Consider the following 18,299-nt stretch of genomic DNA (forward strand, 5'->3'; position numbering starts at 1 on the left):
CAGGCAGAACAATGTACATCAACAAAATAAAGCAAACACACACAAATATAAGCCTAATGCATTAAGAAACTGATTACATCTCACCCTCAGAGATGTTCCAATAAGCTTCTTTCACAGACTAGACTCCTTCCTAGTCCAGGCCCAACCCTTTCCCCTGGTACAGTCCTTGTTAGTTCCAGGGAAAACAGGGGCTTTCTCATGACTGGCAGCCCTAGGTGGTAAAGAGGGATGTTCTCATGACTGGCCTTCTTTGTCCTGTTTCACCCCCTTTTATAGCTTTGGCACAAGGCAGGAAACTTTTGTCTCTCTGGGTCCCCACCCCTCCTTGTAAATGGAAAATTACCAGATTTAAGATGGATTCCAGGATTATGGCCCACACTTTGCGTAATTACAATAGGAATTCAGAGTTATACTTCATACAAGAATGATACATGCATACAAATAGGAGGAATATATTCAGTAGGTTATAACATTGGAACGATAACTTACAAAAGACCTTTTGCATAAAGCATATTCCAGTTACATTATATTTACATTTATAAGCATACTTTTATAAAGCACATGGAGTGCAACGTCATGCCCCCTCTGCCCACTCAGTCCAAACTCCAAGCAGTGGAGGGCTTGCGATTCAGTCCTCCTGAGCAATATTAGCTGACAGGTATGTTCCCTCCCAGTCTCAAAGAGTACAGTGATCAATGCTATCTTCAGGACTGCGGAGCAAAACCTATCCCTATTTTATAGATGGGGAAACTGAGGCCCAGAGCCGGGAAGTCTCTTGATGATGGTCACAATGTGAGTCTGTGGCTGAACCAGGAACAGAACCCAGGAGTCCTGGCTCCCAGCACTTCCCCTGCCTAAGTCTAGCCTCTAGGTGTCTGGCTCTGTCCCCTTATAGGTGCCAGGTGATTGCTGTGATACTGATGAGTAGAAGGATCAAGGCTGCAGGCCGCGGGGTAGAAGAGGTGCTGGGGGCGACTCGGAGGTATGCGGAGGCCTGCACTTGGCGATCCCCAAGGCTCTGCAGAGGCCGGTAGTTGTTCTGCAGCCGGGGCCCAGCATCTGAGTCTGTGGAGCTGAGGATGGAGGGGAACGCAGCCACCTGTGGGGAAGGAGTCTGATTAGTGGGGGAGGGGCAAATTGAGGTGGGAGGCAAACTTGGGGTGCCCTACTGAGTGGAGAGGAGGACACCCCATCAGTGGAGAGAATTGAGAAGGTTGTGATGGGGATCACTTTGGAGCACAGAGTGGGGGGGTTTGAACAGCAGAGGGAAGGGGAGCTGGGATAAGGACCCAGGAGTCCTGACTCCCAGCCCCTGCTTCTCTCACCCACCAGAGCCCACGCCCTTCCAGAGCTGGGGAGAGAACCCAAGAGTCTCTTCCCTCCACCCTACACACACACTTGCACTCACCACACCAGGAGGCACCAGGATGGGGTCAGGGAAGACAGTCCAGACCACGACTTCGTCACAGTTGGGGGTGGTGAGGGAACCATGGTAGCGGTAATACTGGGCTAGGTCCACTGAGCCCAGGAGCCCCCGCAGGGAGAAGGAGCCGTCCAGATCCTTATCCTCCCCTGGAGGGGCAGAGGGAGAGTGAGGGCCCAGCTCGGCCCCTCCCATAGCTGGGGATAGAACCCAGGAGTCCTAGCTCCCAACTCCCCTGCTCTAACCCACTAGATCCCACTCTCCTGCCAGTTTTAGGGACAGAACCCAGTAGTCTGGACTCCTCGCCCCCACCCCGCTCCTCACATCCATTATTCTTCTCCCCCCTGGTGGCACAGAACTGTACTGTCCCTAGCCTCAGTACTAGGCAAGCCGTAATCCAGCTCTCCCGCACCCCAATTCAGGGGATACTCACCCTTCAGAGCCACCTTCTTCAAGTGCTGGGTGAAGGAATCCCAGGAGTGGGAGGGGCGTGCATGGGCTGTTGCCTGAGGGACAAGATCACATGAGTACAGCAAATACGGAAACTGAGGCGTGGGGAGGGCTGGGAGTCCTAGTGTGACTCAGAGTAAGACTCCACCCCCTCCTCGAATCATTAGATACCACTTCCCACCCAGAGAACCCAGGAGTCCTGCTGCCCAGCCCCCACTGTTCTAACTTACTAAACCTCGCTGCCTGTCCAGAGCTGGGGATAGAACCCAGGAGTCCGGGCACATCGCCCCGCACTGTCTCACCTGGAGGAAGAAGGCCAGCACAGCGATTCCCTCATGATCCTTGAGGGCGTCATCCATGCTCAGGTTGTTCTTGGTATGAACAATGTGGAGCTAAAGGGGGAGAGAGAGAAAAATTGAAGATCACCCCCTATGGAGCCCCTGCCTGCTCCTTGCAGCACAGCGCCCCTTACTGATCCCTCACCCCCCCCTGCAGCACAGCACCTCCCTACTGATCCCCCTGCCCGCCCCCCGCAGCACAGCGCCCACTGCTTAGCCCCTGCCCGCCCCCCGCAGCACAGCGCCCACTGCTGAGCCCCCGCCCATCCCCTGCAGCACAGGCCCCGGCTGACCGTCCCGCCTGCCCCTGCAGCACAGTGCCCCCTGCTGAGCCCCCTCGCACCCCCTGGAGCACAGGCCACTCTGCTGAGCCCCCCACCCACTCCCTGCAGCACTGGACACCCCGCTGAGCCCCCCACCCACTCCCTGTAGCACAGCACCCCGTGCTGAGCCCCTGCCCAGCCCCTGCAGCACAGGCCCCAGCTGAGCGTCCCACCCGCCCCTGCAGCACAGTGCCCCCTGCTGAGCCCCCGCCCACCCCATGCAGCACAGGCCACTCCGCTGAGCCCCCCACCCACCCCCTGCAGCACAGCACCCCCTACTAATCTCCTGCCCACCCTCTGCAGCACATTGCCCCCTGCTAAGCCCCCCCCACCCACTCCAGACCGCACAGTGCCCCCCTAGCTCTGCACTGGGGCATTGTGGTCAGCGCTGTGCCCCCTGCATCTCTCACCTCCATAGAGAACCCTTTGTGATTGATGAAATGCTCCGAGCCATGCTGGGCTGCCCCCTGGCCCCAGTGCAAGTGGAAGGATTTGGCTGTGTAGATAGCTGGGAGCCCCTGGGCGCTGAGATGGAGCCCATCCGCTAAATGCACGTACACTGTAGGGGGAGGAGAGAGACCAACACAGGGAATGGGACCCAGGTGTCCGGAGTAGCAGTTGTGAGCTGGGGGAGAGACCAGGGTGGGGAATGGGACCCAGCAGGGCTGTTACATGGGCGGGGTGAGCGGGGCTGCCAGCCAGGTGTGCCCCACTGTTTGAAAAGTGTCGCCTCCTGCCAGGAGCCGGCGGATCAGAAGCTGGCTCTCTGAGCTCTGGGAGCCGGGGTGCTGGCTGGCTGCCAGGCGGCCCTCCCTGCCCTGTGCACTGAGCCAGGCCACCTCTGCACAGCCAGGTGCTCCACAGGTAGGGCAGGGGCACAGCTCCTCTCCTCCTCTCCCCTTCTATGCTAAATGGAAGGCAAAATCGGGCGGGGGGGGGCACAGGACCCTGCCTGCCCTCCCTCTACGTGTCACCTCTGGGGTCGCAAATATGTTTGCTCATCACAGGTGCTAAAATGCCTAGTTCTGGCTCTGGGACCCGGGCATCTGGCACGACAGCGCAGGGTGCTCGCTTTTGGGTTCACTCTGTTCCTACCTGTCTTCCCCGTGTTTTCCATGGAGATAAGCTTCCCGGCATCCTCATAGCCAGCGAGGGACACAGCCCCCAGGTGGGGATTGTGGACAGCCGCAGGGGTGACGATGTTGATCGGGGACTGCCTGGTACCGCTACAGTGCCCCAGAGCTGCCCATGTCTCTGGACCTGCGGAGAGGGGAGGAACCAACAGGGAGCGGGAAGGGCCAGAGAAGGAAATGGGGGAGGAGTCAGAATGTTAATCAGCTGCTGTCACCCACCCCAGAGGTGGCTGCATGATGCAAAATTTAATCGAGGAGGATTCCTGGGTTCTGTCCTTGACTCTGGCAGGGCAGTGGGCTCTGGAGGGATAAAGTGGGGGAACTGGGAGTCAGGACTCCTGGGTTCTTTCTGCAGTTAGGGCTGGGGAATGCTGTTTAGTGCAGGGGTCGGCAACCTTTCAGAAGTGGTGTGCTGAGTCTTCATTTATTCACGGTAATTTAAGGTTTTGCGTGCCAGTAATACATGTTAACGTTTGTAGAAGCTCTCTTTCTATAAGTCTATAATATATAACTAAACTATTGTAAAGTCAATAAGGTTTTTAAAATGTTTAAGAAGTTTCATTTAAAAATAAATTAAAATGCAGAGCCCCCCAGACCAGTGGCCAGGACCCAGGGCTGGGAGTGAGGATTCCTGGGTTCTATCCCTGGCTCTGGAATGCTGACTCTGCCCTTTTCTGTGCCTCAGTTTCCCCACCCATCCAAATGTGGGAAAACCGTAATAAACTCCCGCACTAGGTGAGGTCAGAGGGTGGATATCTGTGTCCCAGGGGATGGATGGTTTCTCTTACCGCATTTTGGGTCTTCATAGCACCAGGAATCTGAAGGAGAGCAAGAGAGGTGGGGGAGGGGGTCAGAGCCGGGAGGTGGCCAATAAATAACCACATCCTGCTGCCCCCTCCCCTGGGCTTGGCCCATGCAGGGAGGGCGACTTTAGAGCAGGATCAGGGGCAGGATGGGGAGCAGTGTTACCTGCCGTATCGGTACTGGTGTAGCCGGCTCCCAGCAGCGTCCCCAGGACAATGAGGTGCTGGACCCAGGTGGGATTCATGTCTCCTGATGTCACCTGCTGAGAGCAACCTGAAATAAGGATTGGAGAGATTGGATTGAACTCCCCTGCCCTGAGCCAGCCAGGTCCCACTCTGGGGCCAGATCGGAGCCTGTGCCCTAGAGGGGATGGGCCCATGCCCCATTTTCCACCCCTAGGGCCAGCAGCACCCCTGGGGGGAACAGGCCCTCCGTGCCCTTTTTCCCACCCCTGGCCAATGACCCCCCTAGAGGGGATGGGCCCATGCCTCATTTCCCACTCCTGGAGCTGGCGTCCCTAGAGGGGACAGGCCTCTAGGGATGCTCAGCAGCGAGCAATTCTCACCTGCTCTGTGCCTGGTGGGGGAAAGTCACACTGCAGAAGTGAAGGGCTCCTCGCAGCTCCTTATATACACAGGATCACACCCCAGCCCAGCCCAGCCCAGCGGGGCTGGGGGTGGAATTACAGGGAAGGGATGAGTTACATCCACGGGGTGGGGCAGAGACAGAGGGAGGGAGAGAGAAAACCAGAAAGCAGAAAGTGAAAGGAGGGAAGGAAAGAGGGGGACAGTGGGAAAGAGGAGAAAGGGGCGCCAGTCTGGGTGTGTCTCCCTTAGGGCACCAGCGCCCGGTGCCAGGGCCACCCCCTCTGAGGCTGTGGGCACATCTCTGTGTGGGAAGTGCTGGCCCCAGATGCCCACATCGACTCTCACTCTTCTTGGAAGGGATGTGCTGGGGAGATGGCACAAGGGGGAAGTGACACAAGGCAGCCTGGCATGGGGCAGAGCACATCCCCCGCTTCTGGAAGGGCATCTCACACTGACCTTGGAGTGAGCGGATATTCCTGAACCACTGCCTGTTATTGCTCACCTAGAGCTGGGCAGGGAACCCAGGAGTCCTAGTTCACTGCTCTCCCCTGCTCTAACCCACTAGATCCCACTCCCAACTCAGAGCTGAGGACAGAACCCAGGTGTCCTAGCTCTCAGTTCCAACCCCGAAATTATTATACTAGATTTTTGCCACCCTCAGTTATTGGCACTCAAAGGATAGAGAGCGCCCCCTATTGAGCCTCTCCCACCCTCTCCCTGCACCACAGCACCCCCTAGTGCCGCTCTGGGGCATTGGGCCAGCACCCATTGTTCCAGAGTCTTTAAAACACTTCCCAGAGGTTACGTTAGCCAGGTTCCCTCTAGATTGGGTCCCTGCAATCCCACATGAATCCGGAAACATCTGCCTGTTTAATACCATGAACTTCTAGGGCACTTAAAATTAATTCAGTAAGATTTGTCCAGGGTATTGCAGGAAATTACCGTCTCGGTCACATCTGGATTTCTTGCATTTTGCCTCAGCTTCTCTCTCTCTTCTATATGTTTTCCTTTCACACACACGGAGCAGGGCTCATCTCTCCAGCAGGGGGCAGTAGGACAGATGGATGGACACACACACATGCACACACACACACACACGGAGCAGGGCTCATCCCTCCAGCAGGAGGCAGTAGGACAGATGGATAGACACACACATACAGGCAGGACTCACCCATACAGGAAGGGCCAGTGGGACAGACAGATGGACACACGCACGGGGCAAGGCTCACTGCTCCAGCAGGGGTCAGTAGGACAGATGGATGGACACACATACACTACTCAGCAAAACCCCCTGTGATGGGTTCGGTCACGGACCCCCTTGGGACTGTCACCTGATGTGCTGAAATTACCTGTGAGCCCGTTATCCTTTTGAGCTTGGGACTCCAGAACCCGCGCAGAGGCATGGTCACCTGGAAAGTTGTGCTGAGAGCACGCCAAGCCTTGCTGAGCAAACAGGAAGGGGAATTTCAAAATTCCCAGAGAACTGAAAGGGCGGGTCTGATGGTCACCTGAGGGCAGGGCAGTAGAGTTCAAAGTGATGACCAGAGTGGCTAGAACAGGCATTGTGGCACACTTCTGGAGGCCCATCTGAACACATTAATAGACCAGGGCGTCGACACTGGTGCTACGGTGCTCCAGCCAGGGTGCAGCAAGCTCTATGCCTCTCGTGGAGGTGGATTACGGTGCTCCAGCTGTGGGGCCTGGGCGCTCTACGTGCCTTGCCAATGTGGACACCTCAGGAATTAGGGCACCCAGGGCTGATTTAATGTGCTCTAACTTTCCAGTGTAGCCAAGGCCTAAGGAACTGGTTCTCAGCTTCTAGCCCCAAGCTGCTGTAGCCAACAGACCCGAGAGCACTCTCTGGCTTTTCCCTGGGTCACACTGAGCTCACAGGGCACTGCTTGGTGGCCTAGTTCAGGGCAACTGCACCTGTATTTCCCCCACATGGTCCAGCAAGGGTTCCCATTCGAGGCTCCCAGCTCCTCAGCCGCCACATCTCCTGGATACACACCTGTGTCCCATTTCCTTCTGTGTATTTCCAGGCGGCATAATTCCCTGCCTACACTGTGAATTCACCAGCAGCTCAGACCACCTCTGCAGATCTGCGTTGCCTTCCCCTCAGAGGCTATAACCAGCGTCAGTGCCCACAGGTAAGTCACCACCCAGCAAGCACATTTATTCTTAAGGTGAAAGTGTTACAGAGAAAATGTATTCAGAACAACACAGGAACCTACACAGGTGCTAATAAGCTACCCAGAGATCACCCAAACCGCAACCAGGGCTCAGGAAGCCACACCCAGGGGTTTGTCTGTGGTCACAAGTTCATAACAGCTGTTAGCTCAGAACAAGAACTCCCCAGAATCTGAGTTCCTCCTTTTAATGAGCTCAGGGCTCAGGTCTTGTCCTCCCGTAGCAGAAGATCAGACGACAATGGGTTTCTCCTCTGGAGCTGAGATGTTGCCTTCTCATCCTCCGAAGTATCTCCCAGGGATCCCACTCAACCGACAGTTCATCCTTAGTTGGCCCATTGTTCCAGAGTCTTTCAAACACTTCCCAGAGTTTATGTTAGCCTGGCTCCCTCTAGAGCTGGTCCCTGCAATCCCAGAAGAATGCGGGAACATCTGCCTGTTTAATACCATAAACTTCTACAGGACTTAGAGTTAATTCAGAAAGGTTTGTCCAGGGTATTGCAGGAAATTACCATGTCAAATGAAAACACATAGAACAGAGAGAGAAGCAGAGGCAAAAAGCAAGAAAGCCAGCACACACATGGGGCAGGGCTCATCCCTCCAGCAGGGGGCAGTAGGACACACACACACACATGCACACACACGGGGCAGGGCTCATCCCTCCAGCAGGGGGGGCAGTAGGACAGACAGATGGGGACACACACAGGGCAGGGCTCATCCCTCCAGCAGGCAACAATACCACATACACATACGAAACATGGAGCAGGGCTCACTCATCCAGCGGGGGAAGTAAGATAGATGGATGGACACACACACGAGGCAGAGCTCACTCCTCCAGCAGGGGGCAGTGGGACAGAGAGATAGACATACACACACAGAGCAGGACTCATCCCTCTAGCAGGGGGCAGTAGGACAGACAGATGGGGACACACACACACACACACACGGGGCAAGGCTCATCCCTCCAGCAAGGGGGGCAGTAGGATAGATGGATGGGGACACACACACACACACACAGGGCAGGGCTCATTCCTCTATCAGGGGGCAGTAGAACAGATGGATGGATACATATACATGGGGCAGGACTCATCCCTCCAGCAGGGGTCAGTAGGACAGACAGATGGGGACACACACACACACACACACGGGGCAGGGCTCATCCCTCCAGCAGGGGGGGCAGTAGGACAGACAGATGAGGAGACACACACACACACACACACACACAGGGCAGGGCTCATCCCTCTATCAGGGGGCAGTAGGACAGATGGATGGATATGTATATACGTGGGGCAGGGCTCACTCCTCCAGCAGGGGGTAGTAGGACAGAAGATGGACACACACACATACTACTCAGCAAATCCCCCTCTGCCCACTCAGTCCAAACTCCTGGTGGTGGCGACCTTGCAATCCAGTTCTCCTGAGTTATATTAGCTGACGGGTACGTTCCCACCCAGTCTCCAAGAGGACTGTGATCAATGCTGATCTCCAGGACTGTGAAGCAAAACCTATCCCAATGTTATAGATGGGGAAACTGAAGCCCAGAGCGGGGATGGCGCTTGATGACAGTCACATAGGAAGTCTGTGGCTGAACCAGGAATAGAACCCAGGAGTCCTGGCTCCAAGCACAGCCCGTGCCTAGGCCCAGCTTCTAGATGTCTGGCTCTGTCCCCTAATAGGTGCCAGGTGATTGCTGTGATACTGATGAGTAGAAGGATCAAGGCTGCAGGCCGCGAGGTGGAAGAGGAGCTGGTGGTGACTCGGAGGGCCGCTGAGGCCTCCACTTGGCGATCCTCAAAGCTTTGCAGAGGCCGGTAGTTGTTCTGCAGCCGGGGCCCATCATGTGAGTCTGTGGAGCGGAGGATAGAGGGGAACGCAGCCACCTGCAGGGAGGGAGACAGATTAGTGGGGGAAGGGCAAATTGAGGGGGAAGGCAAATTTGGGGTACCCTACTAAGTGGAGTGGAGGACACCCCATCAATGGAGAGAACTGAGAAGGTTGTGATGGGGATCACTTTGGAGCAGAGAGAGTGAGGGTTTGAACAGCAGAGGAGGGGAGCTGGAAAAAAGACCAAGGAGTCCTGACTCCCAGGCCCCTCTGCTCTAACCCACTAGACCCCACTCCTCTCCTAGAGTTGGGGAGAGATCCCAGGAGTCCTGACTCTCTCCTTTCCCTCCACCTCCACACTCACCACGCCAGGAGGCACCAGGATGGGGTCGGGGAAGACAGTCCAGACCACGACTTTGTCACAGTTGGGGGTGGTGAGGGAACCCTGGTAGCGGTAATAGCGGGCTAGGTCCACTGAGCCCAGGAGCCCCCACAGGGAGAAGGAGCCGTCCAGATTCGTTTTCTTCCCTGGAAGGGCAGAGGGAGAGTGAGGGCCCAGCTTGGCCCCTCCCATAGCTGGGGATAGAACCCTGGAGTCCTAGTTCCCAACCTCCCTGCTCTAACCCACTAGATCCCACTCTCCTGCCAGCTTAGGGACAGAACCCAATAGCCTGGATTCCTTGCCCCCACCCCACTCCTCGCATCCATTATTCTCTCTCCCCCCTGGTGGCACAGAGCTGTACTGTCCCCAGCCCCAATGCTAGGCCAGCCATAATCCAGCTCTCCCGCACCCCAGTTCAGGGGATACTCACCCTTCAGAGCCACCTTCTTCAAGTGCTGGGTGAAGGAATCCCAGGAGTGGGAGGGGCGTGCATGGGCTGTTGCCTGAGGGACAAGATCACATGAGTATAGCAAATAGGGAAACTGAGGCGCGGGGAGGGCTGGGAGTCCTAGAGTGACTCAGAGTAAGACTCCAGCCCCTCCTCGAATCATTAGATACCACTTCCCACCCAGAGAACCCAGGAGTCCTGCTGCCCAGCCCTCACTGTTCTAACTTATTAAACCTCACTGCCTGTCCCGAGCTGGGGATAGAACCCAGGAGTCGGGGCACATTGCCCCACACGGCCTCACCTGGAGGAAGAAGGCCAGCACAGCAATTCCCTCGGGATCCTTGAGGGCGTCATCCATGCTCAGGTTGTTCTTGGTATGAACAATGTGGAGCTAAAGGGGGAGAGAGAGAAAAATTGGAGAGCGCCCCCTATGGAGGCCCCTGCTGGTCCCTGCATCACAGTGCCCCCTGCTGATTCCCACGCCTGCTCCCTGCAGCAGAGTGCCCCCTGCTTAGCCCCCACCCACTCCCTGCAGCACAGCGCCCCCTACTGAGCCCCCTGCAGAACAGCGCCCCTTACAGAACCTCTGCCCATCCCCTGCAGCATGGCACCCCTACTGTGCCCCCTGAACCTGAAGCACAGTGCCCCCCGCCAAACCCCTGACTGCTTCCTGCAGCACAGCGCCCCCTACTGAGCCTGATGCCTGCTCCTTGCAGCACAGCACCCCCTGCTGAGGCCCCCCTGCCTGCTCCAAACCTCACAGCGCCCCCAGTTCTGCACTGGGGCATTGGGGCCAGTGCTGCGCCCTCTGCCTCTCTCACCTCCATGGAGAACCGTTTGTGATTGATGTAATGCTCTGAGCCAGGCCGGGCTGCCCCCTGGCCCCAGTGCAGGTGGAAGGATTTGGCTGTGTAGATAGCTGGCAGCCCCTGGGCGCTGAGATGGAGCCCATCCGCTAAATGTACGTACACTGTAGAGAAGGGAGAGAGACCAACACAGGGAATGGGACCCAGGCATCTGGAGTGGCAGCTGTGAGCTGGGGGAGAGACGAGGGTGGGGAATGGGACCCAGCAGGGCTGTTACATGGGCGGGGTGAGCGGGGCTGCCAGCCAGCTGTGCCCCACTGTCTGAAAACTGTTGCCTCCTGCCAGGAGCTGGCGGATCAGAAGCTGGTGGGCCCTTGGTTCTCTGAGCTGTGGGAGCCAGGGTGCTGGCTGGCTGCCAGGCGGCCCTCCCTGCCCTGTGCACTGAGCCAGGCCACCTCTGCACAGCCAGGTGCTCCCCAGGTAGGTTGGGGGGACAGCGTCTCTCCCCTTCTGTGCTAAATGGAAGGCAAAATTGAGGGGGGTGCACGGCCTGCCCCCCAACGTGTCGCCTCCGGGGATACAAATATCTTTGCTCATGACAGGTGCTAAAGTGCCTAGTTCTGGCTCTGGAACCCAGGCATCCAGCACGGCAGCACAGGGTGCTCGCTTTAGGGGGCTGTCTGTACCTACCTGACATGTGTCTGATGAAGTGGGTATTCACCCATGAAAGCTCATGCTCCAATATGTCTGTTAGTCTATAAGGTGCCACAGGACTCTTTGCTGCTTTTACAGATCCAGGTTAACACGGCTCCCCCTCTGATACTCCGTACCTACCTGTCTTCCCTGTGTTTTCCATGAAGGTAAGCTTCCTGGCATCCCCACAGCCAGTGAGGGACACAGCCCCCAGGTGGGGATTGTGGACAGCCGCAGGGGTGACAATGTTGATCGGGGACTGCCTGGTACCACTACAGTGCCCCAGAGCCGCCCATGTCTCTGGACCTGCAGAGAGGGGAGAAGCCAACAAGGAGGGGGAAATGGAGGAGGAGTCAGAATGTTAATCAGCTGCTGTCGCCCACCCCAGAGGAGGCTGCATGATGTAAATTTTAGACCTGGAGCCAGGATTCCTGGGTTCTTTCCCTAACTCTGGCAGGGGAGTGGGCTCTGGTAGAATAAAATGGGGGAACTGGGAGTCAGGACTCTTGGGTCCTTGCTGCAGTTCTGGATGAGGAATGCTGTCCAGTGAGTTAGAGCAGGGGAGTCTCCTGGGTTTTACACATGGCTCTGGGAGGAGGTTGAAGTCTTCTGGGTTAGAGCAGGGGTGTGGGACTAGGAATGAGGATTCCTGGGTTCTATCCCTGTCTCTGGAACACAGACACTGCCCTTCTCTGTGCCTCAGTTTCCCCGCCCATCCAAATGTGGGAAAACAGTAATTAACTCCAGAGTTGGGTGAGGCCAGAGCATGAATGTCTATGTCACAGGGGATGGATGAGTTCTCTTACCACATTTTGGGTCCTCGTAGCACCAGGTATCTGCAGGAGAGAGAGAGAGAGAGAGAGAGGTGGGGGAAGGGGTCAGAGCTGGGAAGTGGCCAATAAATAACCACATCCTGCTGCCCCCTCCCCTGGGCTTGGCCTATGCAGGGAGGGTGACTTTAGAGCAGGATCAGGGGCAGGATGGGGAGCAGTGTTACCTGCCGTATCCGTACTGGTGTAGCCGGCTCCCAGCAGCGTCCCCAGGACAATGAGGTGCTGGACCCAGGTGGGATTCATGTCTCCGATGTCACTTGCTGAGAGCAACCTGGAAGGAGGATTGGAGAGACTGGGTTCAACTCCCCTGCCCTGAGCCAGCCAGGCCCCAATGTGGGGCCAGATCAGAGCCTGTGCCGTAGAGAGGAAAGGCCCACACCCAATTTCCCACCCCCTGGAGCTGATGCCTCTAGAGGGAACAGGCCCCTAGGGATGCTCAGCAGTGAGCAGCTCTCACCTGCTCTGTGCCTGGTGGGGGAAGGTCACACTGCAGGGGTGAAGGGCTCCTCACAGCTCCTTTTATACACAGGGTCACACCCCAGCCCAGCCCAGCCCAGCCTAGCATGGCTGGGGGTGGAATTTCAGGGAACGGATGAGTTACATCCGCGGGGTGGGGCACGGACAGAGGGAGGGAGGGAGAGAGAAAACCAGGGAGCAGAAAGAGAAAGGAGGGAAGGAAAGGGGGACGGTGGGAAAGAGGAGAAAGGGGCGCCAGTCTGGACATGTCTCCCTTAGGGCAGCAGCTCCCGATGGCAGGGCCACCCCCTGGAAGGCCATGGGCATCCCCTGTGGGGGGAGAGCTGGCCCCAGATGCCCACATCGACTCTTGCTCTCCTTGGAAGGGATGTAGGGGGGAGATGGCGCAAGTAGGAAATGACACAGGGTAGCCTGGAATGGGCAGAGCATGTCCCCAGCTGCTGGAAGGGCACCTCACACCCACCTTGGGCTGAGCGGATGTCCCTGGACCACTGCCCGGTGTTGCCCTCCTAGAGCTGGGCAGGGAACCCAGGAGTCCTAGTTCCCTGCTCCCCCCTGCTCTAACCCACTAGATCCCACTTCCTATTCAGAGCTGAGGACAGAACCCAGGTGTCCTGGCTCTCAGTTCCCACCACGAAATTATTAGAGTAGAGCAGGGGTCAGCAGCCTTTCAGAAGTGCTGTGCCAAGTCTTCATTTATTCATGGTAATTTAAGGTTTCGAGGGCTAGTAATACATTTTAACCTTTTTAGAAGGTCTCTTTCTATAAGTCTATTGTTGTATGTAAAGTAAATAAGGGTTTTTAAATGTTTAAGAAGCTTTATATAAAATTAAATGAAAATGCAGAGCCACCCAGAGCAGTGGCCAGGACCCGGGCAGTGTGAGTGTCACTGAAAATCAGCTCGCATGCCGCCTTCAGCATGTGTGCCATGGGTTGCCTACCCCTGGAGTAGATTTTTGCCACCCTCGGTTATTGGCACTCAGAGGATCGAGAGCGCCCCCGCCCCCATTGAGTCCCTCCCAGCAGCACTGCACCCCCTAGGGCTGCACTGGGGCTTTGGGGTCAGACTGATGGCAATGGGGGAGTGCCCTCCATTGAGCCCTCACTCTGCTCCCTGCAGCACAGTGCCCCCTAGTGCTGCTCTGGGGCATTGGGCCAGCACCTGTTGTTCCAGAGTCTTTCAAACACTTTCCAGAATTTAAGTTAGCCAGGATCCCTCTAGAGCTGGTCCATGCAATCCCACATGAATCGGGAAACATCTGCCTGTTTAATACCATGAACTTCTAGGGCACTTAAAGTTAATTCAGTAAGGTTTGTCCAGGGTATTGCAGGAAATTACCATCTCGGTCACACCTGGCTTTCTTGCTTCTTGCCTCTGCTTCTCTCTCTTGTCTATGTGTTTTCATTTCACCAACATGGGGCAGGGCTAATCCCTCCAGCATGGGGCAGTAGGACAGATGAATGGATACACAAACATAGGGCAGGGATCCACCCTTCCAACAGGGGGCACGAGGACAGAGAGATGGATACACACACACAGGGCAGGGCTCACCTCTCCAGAAGGGGGCAGGAGAACAGACTGATGGGCACACATACATAGGGCAGGGCTCATCCCTCGAGCAAGAGTCAGTAGGACAGACACATGGAGACACACACACTACTCAGCAAAACCCTGTGATAGGTTCAGTCACAGGGATCCCATTGGAACTGTAACCTGACGTACAGGAATTACCTCTGAGCTCGTTTTCCCTGCCGGCTTGGGACTCCAGAACTCTGCCTTGTTGAGCCAGACACACAAGTCTGCTGCAACACAGACCCAGTTCTGAACCACGCCCCCAAAGCTGCAGACTTTCACCAAAAGCTGCCCAGCAGGTTTCCTATCACCAGCATCCAGACACCCAGCTCCCAGTGGGATCCAAATCCCAAATAAATTAATTTTACTCTGTATAAAGCTTATACAGGGTAAACTCATAGATTGTCCATCCTCTATAACACTGAGAGAGAGAGATGCACAGCTCTTTGCTTCCCCAGGTATTAATCACTTACTCTGGGTTCATTAATAAAAAAGTGATTTTTTTAAGTATAAAAAGTAGGCTTTAGGTAATAACAGACAGAACAAAGTAAGTCACCAAGTAAAATAAAGCAAAAAACACACTAGTCTAAGCCTAATTGATTAAGAAACTGATTATAGGTAATATCTCACCCTCAGAGATGTTCCAATAAGCTTCTTTCACAGACTAGACTCCTTCCTAGTCTGGGCCCGATCCTTTCCCCCAGTACAGTCCTTGTTAGTTCCAGCAGACATCTCAGGTGGAAAACAGGAGTTTTCTCATGACTGGCAGCCTTAGGTGGTAAGCAGGGGTGTTCTCATGACTGGCCTTCTTTGTCCTGTTCCACCCTCTTTTGTCTCTCTGGGTCCCCACCCCTACGTCTAAATGGAAAAGTACCAGATTTAAGATGGATTCCAGTATCATGTGACATAGTCACATGGCCTGTGAGACCTCATTCTTCATTACCCAAGGGCTGGCCCATATGTACACAAGAGGCTTGCAGGTAAATAAACCATCTACAACCAATTGTCCTAGTCAATGGGAGCCATCAAGATTCTAAACCACCATTAATGGCCCATTACAATGGGAACTCAGAGTTATACTTCATATTTCTAGCTTCAGATACAAGAATGATACATGCATACAAATAGGAGGAATATATTCAGTCGGTTATAACCTTTGTAAGACTCACACATCTTTCAGATCACAAGCCTGTTCAGGAAGCTGCAAGCCGGGACTTTCTTCCCAGACCAGAAGATCACCGTAGAGGAAGTTGAAATGCCCATTGTGATCCTTGGAGGGCCCGCTTACCCTTTAATGATGTGGCTCATGAAACCCTACACAGGGAGCCTTGACAGCAGCGAGGAGTGGTTCAACAACAGGCTGAGTTGGTGCAGAATGACTGTTGGGTGTGCTTTTGGCTGTTTAAAGGGCCGCTGGCGCTGTCTGTCTGAGAAGCTGGACCTAGCCAATCACAACATCCTCAGGATTATAGCCACATGCTGTACCCTCGATAATATTTGTGAAGAGAAGGGCGAAAGCTTCACTCAGGCATGGACCATGGAAGTTCAACACCTGGAGGATGAATTTGAACAGCCAAAGTGCAGGGCTATTAGAGGAGCCCAGTGCGGGGCTGTAAGGAATAAGGATACCTTGAGGGAGCAATTTGATGTCAAAAGCCACCAGTAATGTTTGGTGGCTTGCACAGGAGTGAAGTGCAGAGGTTCCAATGCTAGTAGGCATCTATGTTTGCTGCGTATGATGCACTGACTTGCAGTGCCTGTTGTTTTCCTGGATTACAGTATCTTTTACTTAATGCAATAAAGAATGTTTTCAAAGCTAAGAAATTTATTGAAAAGAAACACAACTGATGGGGAAACACACCTAGCATGACACATCTGTGCTGTGTGGGAGGAGAAAGGTACAATCATAGATTTGCATATGTCCTGTAATCATATTTAGCCTTCCTGTCTGGAGTGCCATGCAGTGAGTGCTGCATTTCAGGCTGACTAAAATGCATGGTGACTGGGGTTGAGTGCAGTGGGTAAGGGTCATAGTTTGCAGGGCTGCGTGGCGAATTGACAGGTGTTGGACGCAGATGGTGGCGATAAGAAACCGGATGTTGGGGGAAGTGGGTTGGCAGTGATATAGGGGCACAAGGGAAAGAGTTCTGGGACAAGGGCTGCGGGGGAAGGGGGCATGGATGTGCTCTGTCTGCAGTGCTATGAGCACCTGGATTGAATCTGCTTGGCGATCCATGATGGTTAGGAGGCACTCCGTGCTTTGGTGCTGGCAACCTGCCTTCTGCTGGTGGAGCCTCTTTTCAGGCTTCTGCCACTCCTGTACTTTTTGATTTTCAGTAAGGAACTGCTGCATGACTTTGTGAAGCAGGTCCTCTTTCCTTTTTTGTGGATGCTTCCTGATTCTTTGCAGTCTTTTGGCCATTGATAACAAGGACGGCTGGGATCTCAAGGTTGCATCTGTAAACCCAATATGAAAGGGTTTCATCTGACGAAGTGGGTATTCACCCATGAAAGCTCATGCTCCAAAATGTGTGTTAGTCTATAAGGTGCCACAGGACTCTTTGCTGCTTTTACAGATCCAGACTAACATGGCTACCCGTCTGATAGAGGCAGCATTGTTCACACCAGAGTATTGATTCGGCAGATATCTCACTGCTGAAGGTGATCTGGGAAGAAAGGGAGAATCTTCTACTACAATGTGGCTTCTGCCTGGTCCTTATGTGCAGCAATGATCCCCCAGCCCCTCACAGCACAGTGGTGTGGACACGTTAGCCTTACTGGGACAAGGAGCACAGTAGCTCTGCCAAGGAACCTGTGCAAGCAGATTGACCAGCTTCTGCATGAGACCTTTGAAGAGATCACTGAGGCTGATTACCACGATTTGAGAGAGCACATCAATGCCCTATTCCGCATCTAGGCATGCACGCAGCCCTAACCCTTCTTTCTGCAACACTCCTCACCCCAAGAGCCTGCACCAAACAACTACCTTCCCAAAATAAAAGCCACTTACTGGAAACCTCCTCTGCTGTTTGTTCTTCCCCAAACACTGTCTGCTGCATCTGGCTACCTTGCTCCTGGCTTGAAAACAGCTTCAACCACGGGGTTGGGGTGCTCTATGTGCCTTGCCAGTGTGGGCACCTCAGGAGTTAGGGTGCCTGGGGCTGATTTAATGTGCTTTAACTTGCCAGTGTAGCCAAGGCCTAAGGAGCCAGTTCTCAGCTTCTAGCCCCAAGCTGCTTTAGCCAACAGACCCAAGAGTGCTCTCTGGCTTTTCCCTGGGTCACACTGAGCTCACAGAGCACTGCTTGTTGTCCCATTTCAGGGAAACTGCACCTGTATTTCCCCCATATGGTCCAGCAAGGGCTCCCATTCGAGGCTCCCAGCTCCTGGATACACACCTGTGTCTTGCTTCCTCCTGGGTGTTTCCAGGCTGCACAATTCCCTGCCTACACTGTGAATTCACCAGCAGGCCAGACTGTCTCTGCAGGTCTGCGTTGCCTTCCCCTCAGAGGCTATAATCAACATCAGTGCCCGCAGGTAAGTCACCACCCAGCAAGCACATTTATTCTTAAGGTGAAAGCGTTACAGAGAAAATGTATTCAGAACAACACAGGAACCTACACGTGTGCTAATAAGCTACCCAGAGATCACCCAAACCGCAACCAGGGCTCAGGAAAGCACACCCAGGGGTTTATCTGTGGTCACAAGTTCATAACTGATGTTAGCTCAGAACAAGGACCCCCTGGAATCTGAGTTCCTCCTTTTAAACAGCTCAGGGCTCAGGTCTTGTCTTCCCATAGCAGAAGATCAGACGACAATGGGTTTCTCCTCTGGAGCTGAGACGTTGCCTTCTCATCCTCCAAAGTATCTCCAAGGGATCCCACTCAACCGACAGTTCGTCCTTAGCTGGCCCGTTGTTCCAGAGTCTTTCAAACACTTCCCAGAGTTTATGTTAGCCTGGCTCTCTCTAGAGCGGGTCCCTGCAATCCCTCAAGAATATGGAAACATCTGCCTGT

General features: G+C 54.6%; 2 protein-coding genes across 2 annotated transcripts in view; both read right to left on the reverse strand.

Moving 5' to 3' along the window:
- LOC127052853 (carbonic anhydrase 4-like) overlaps positions 1-18,299 on the reverse strand; it is a 55,116-nt gene that overhangs the window by 22,022 nt on the left and 14,795 nt on the right. The gene's annotated exons all lie outside the window — the stretch shown is intronic.
- LOC127052918 (carbonic anhydrase 4-like) overlaps positions 837-18,299 on the reverse strand; it is a 36,641-nt gene continuing 19,178 nt past the window's right edge. The window contains exons 2-9 of the mRNA XM_050957064.1: positions 4,637-4,744; positions 4,456-4,485; positions 3,630-3,794; positions 2,945-3,093; positions 2,176-2,265; positions 1,857-1,929; positions 1,409-1,572; positions 837-1,099 (exon numbers count right to left, since the gene is read on the reverse strand). Of these exons, the coding sequence (XP_050813021.1) occupies positions 890-1,099; positions 1,409-1,572; positions 1,857-1,929; positions 2,176-2,265; positions 2,945-3,093; positions 3,630-3,794; positions 4,456-4,485; positions 4,637-4,715 (960 nt within the window). The 5' untranslated portion in view covers positions 4,716-4,744 and the 3' untranslated portion in view covers positions 837-889. The remainder of the gene's footprint in view (positions 1,100-1,408; positions 1,573-1,856; positions 1,930-2,175; positions 2,266-2,944; positions 3,094-3,629; positions 3,795-4,455; positions 4,486-4,636; positions 4,745-18,299) is intronic.

Source organism: Gopherus flavomarginatus, chromosome 5 (genome assembly GCF_025201925.1).
Source record: "Gopherus flavomarginatus isolate rGopFla2 chromosome 5, rGopFla2.mat.asm, whole genome shotgun sequence".
Taxonomy (NCBI): Eukaryota; Metazoa; Chordata; order Testudines; family Testudinidae; genus Gopherus; species Gopherus flavomarginatus.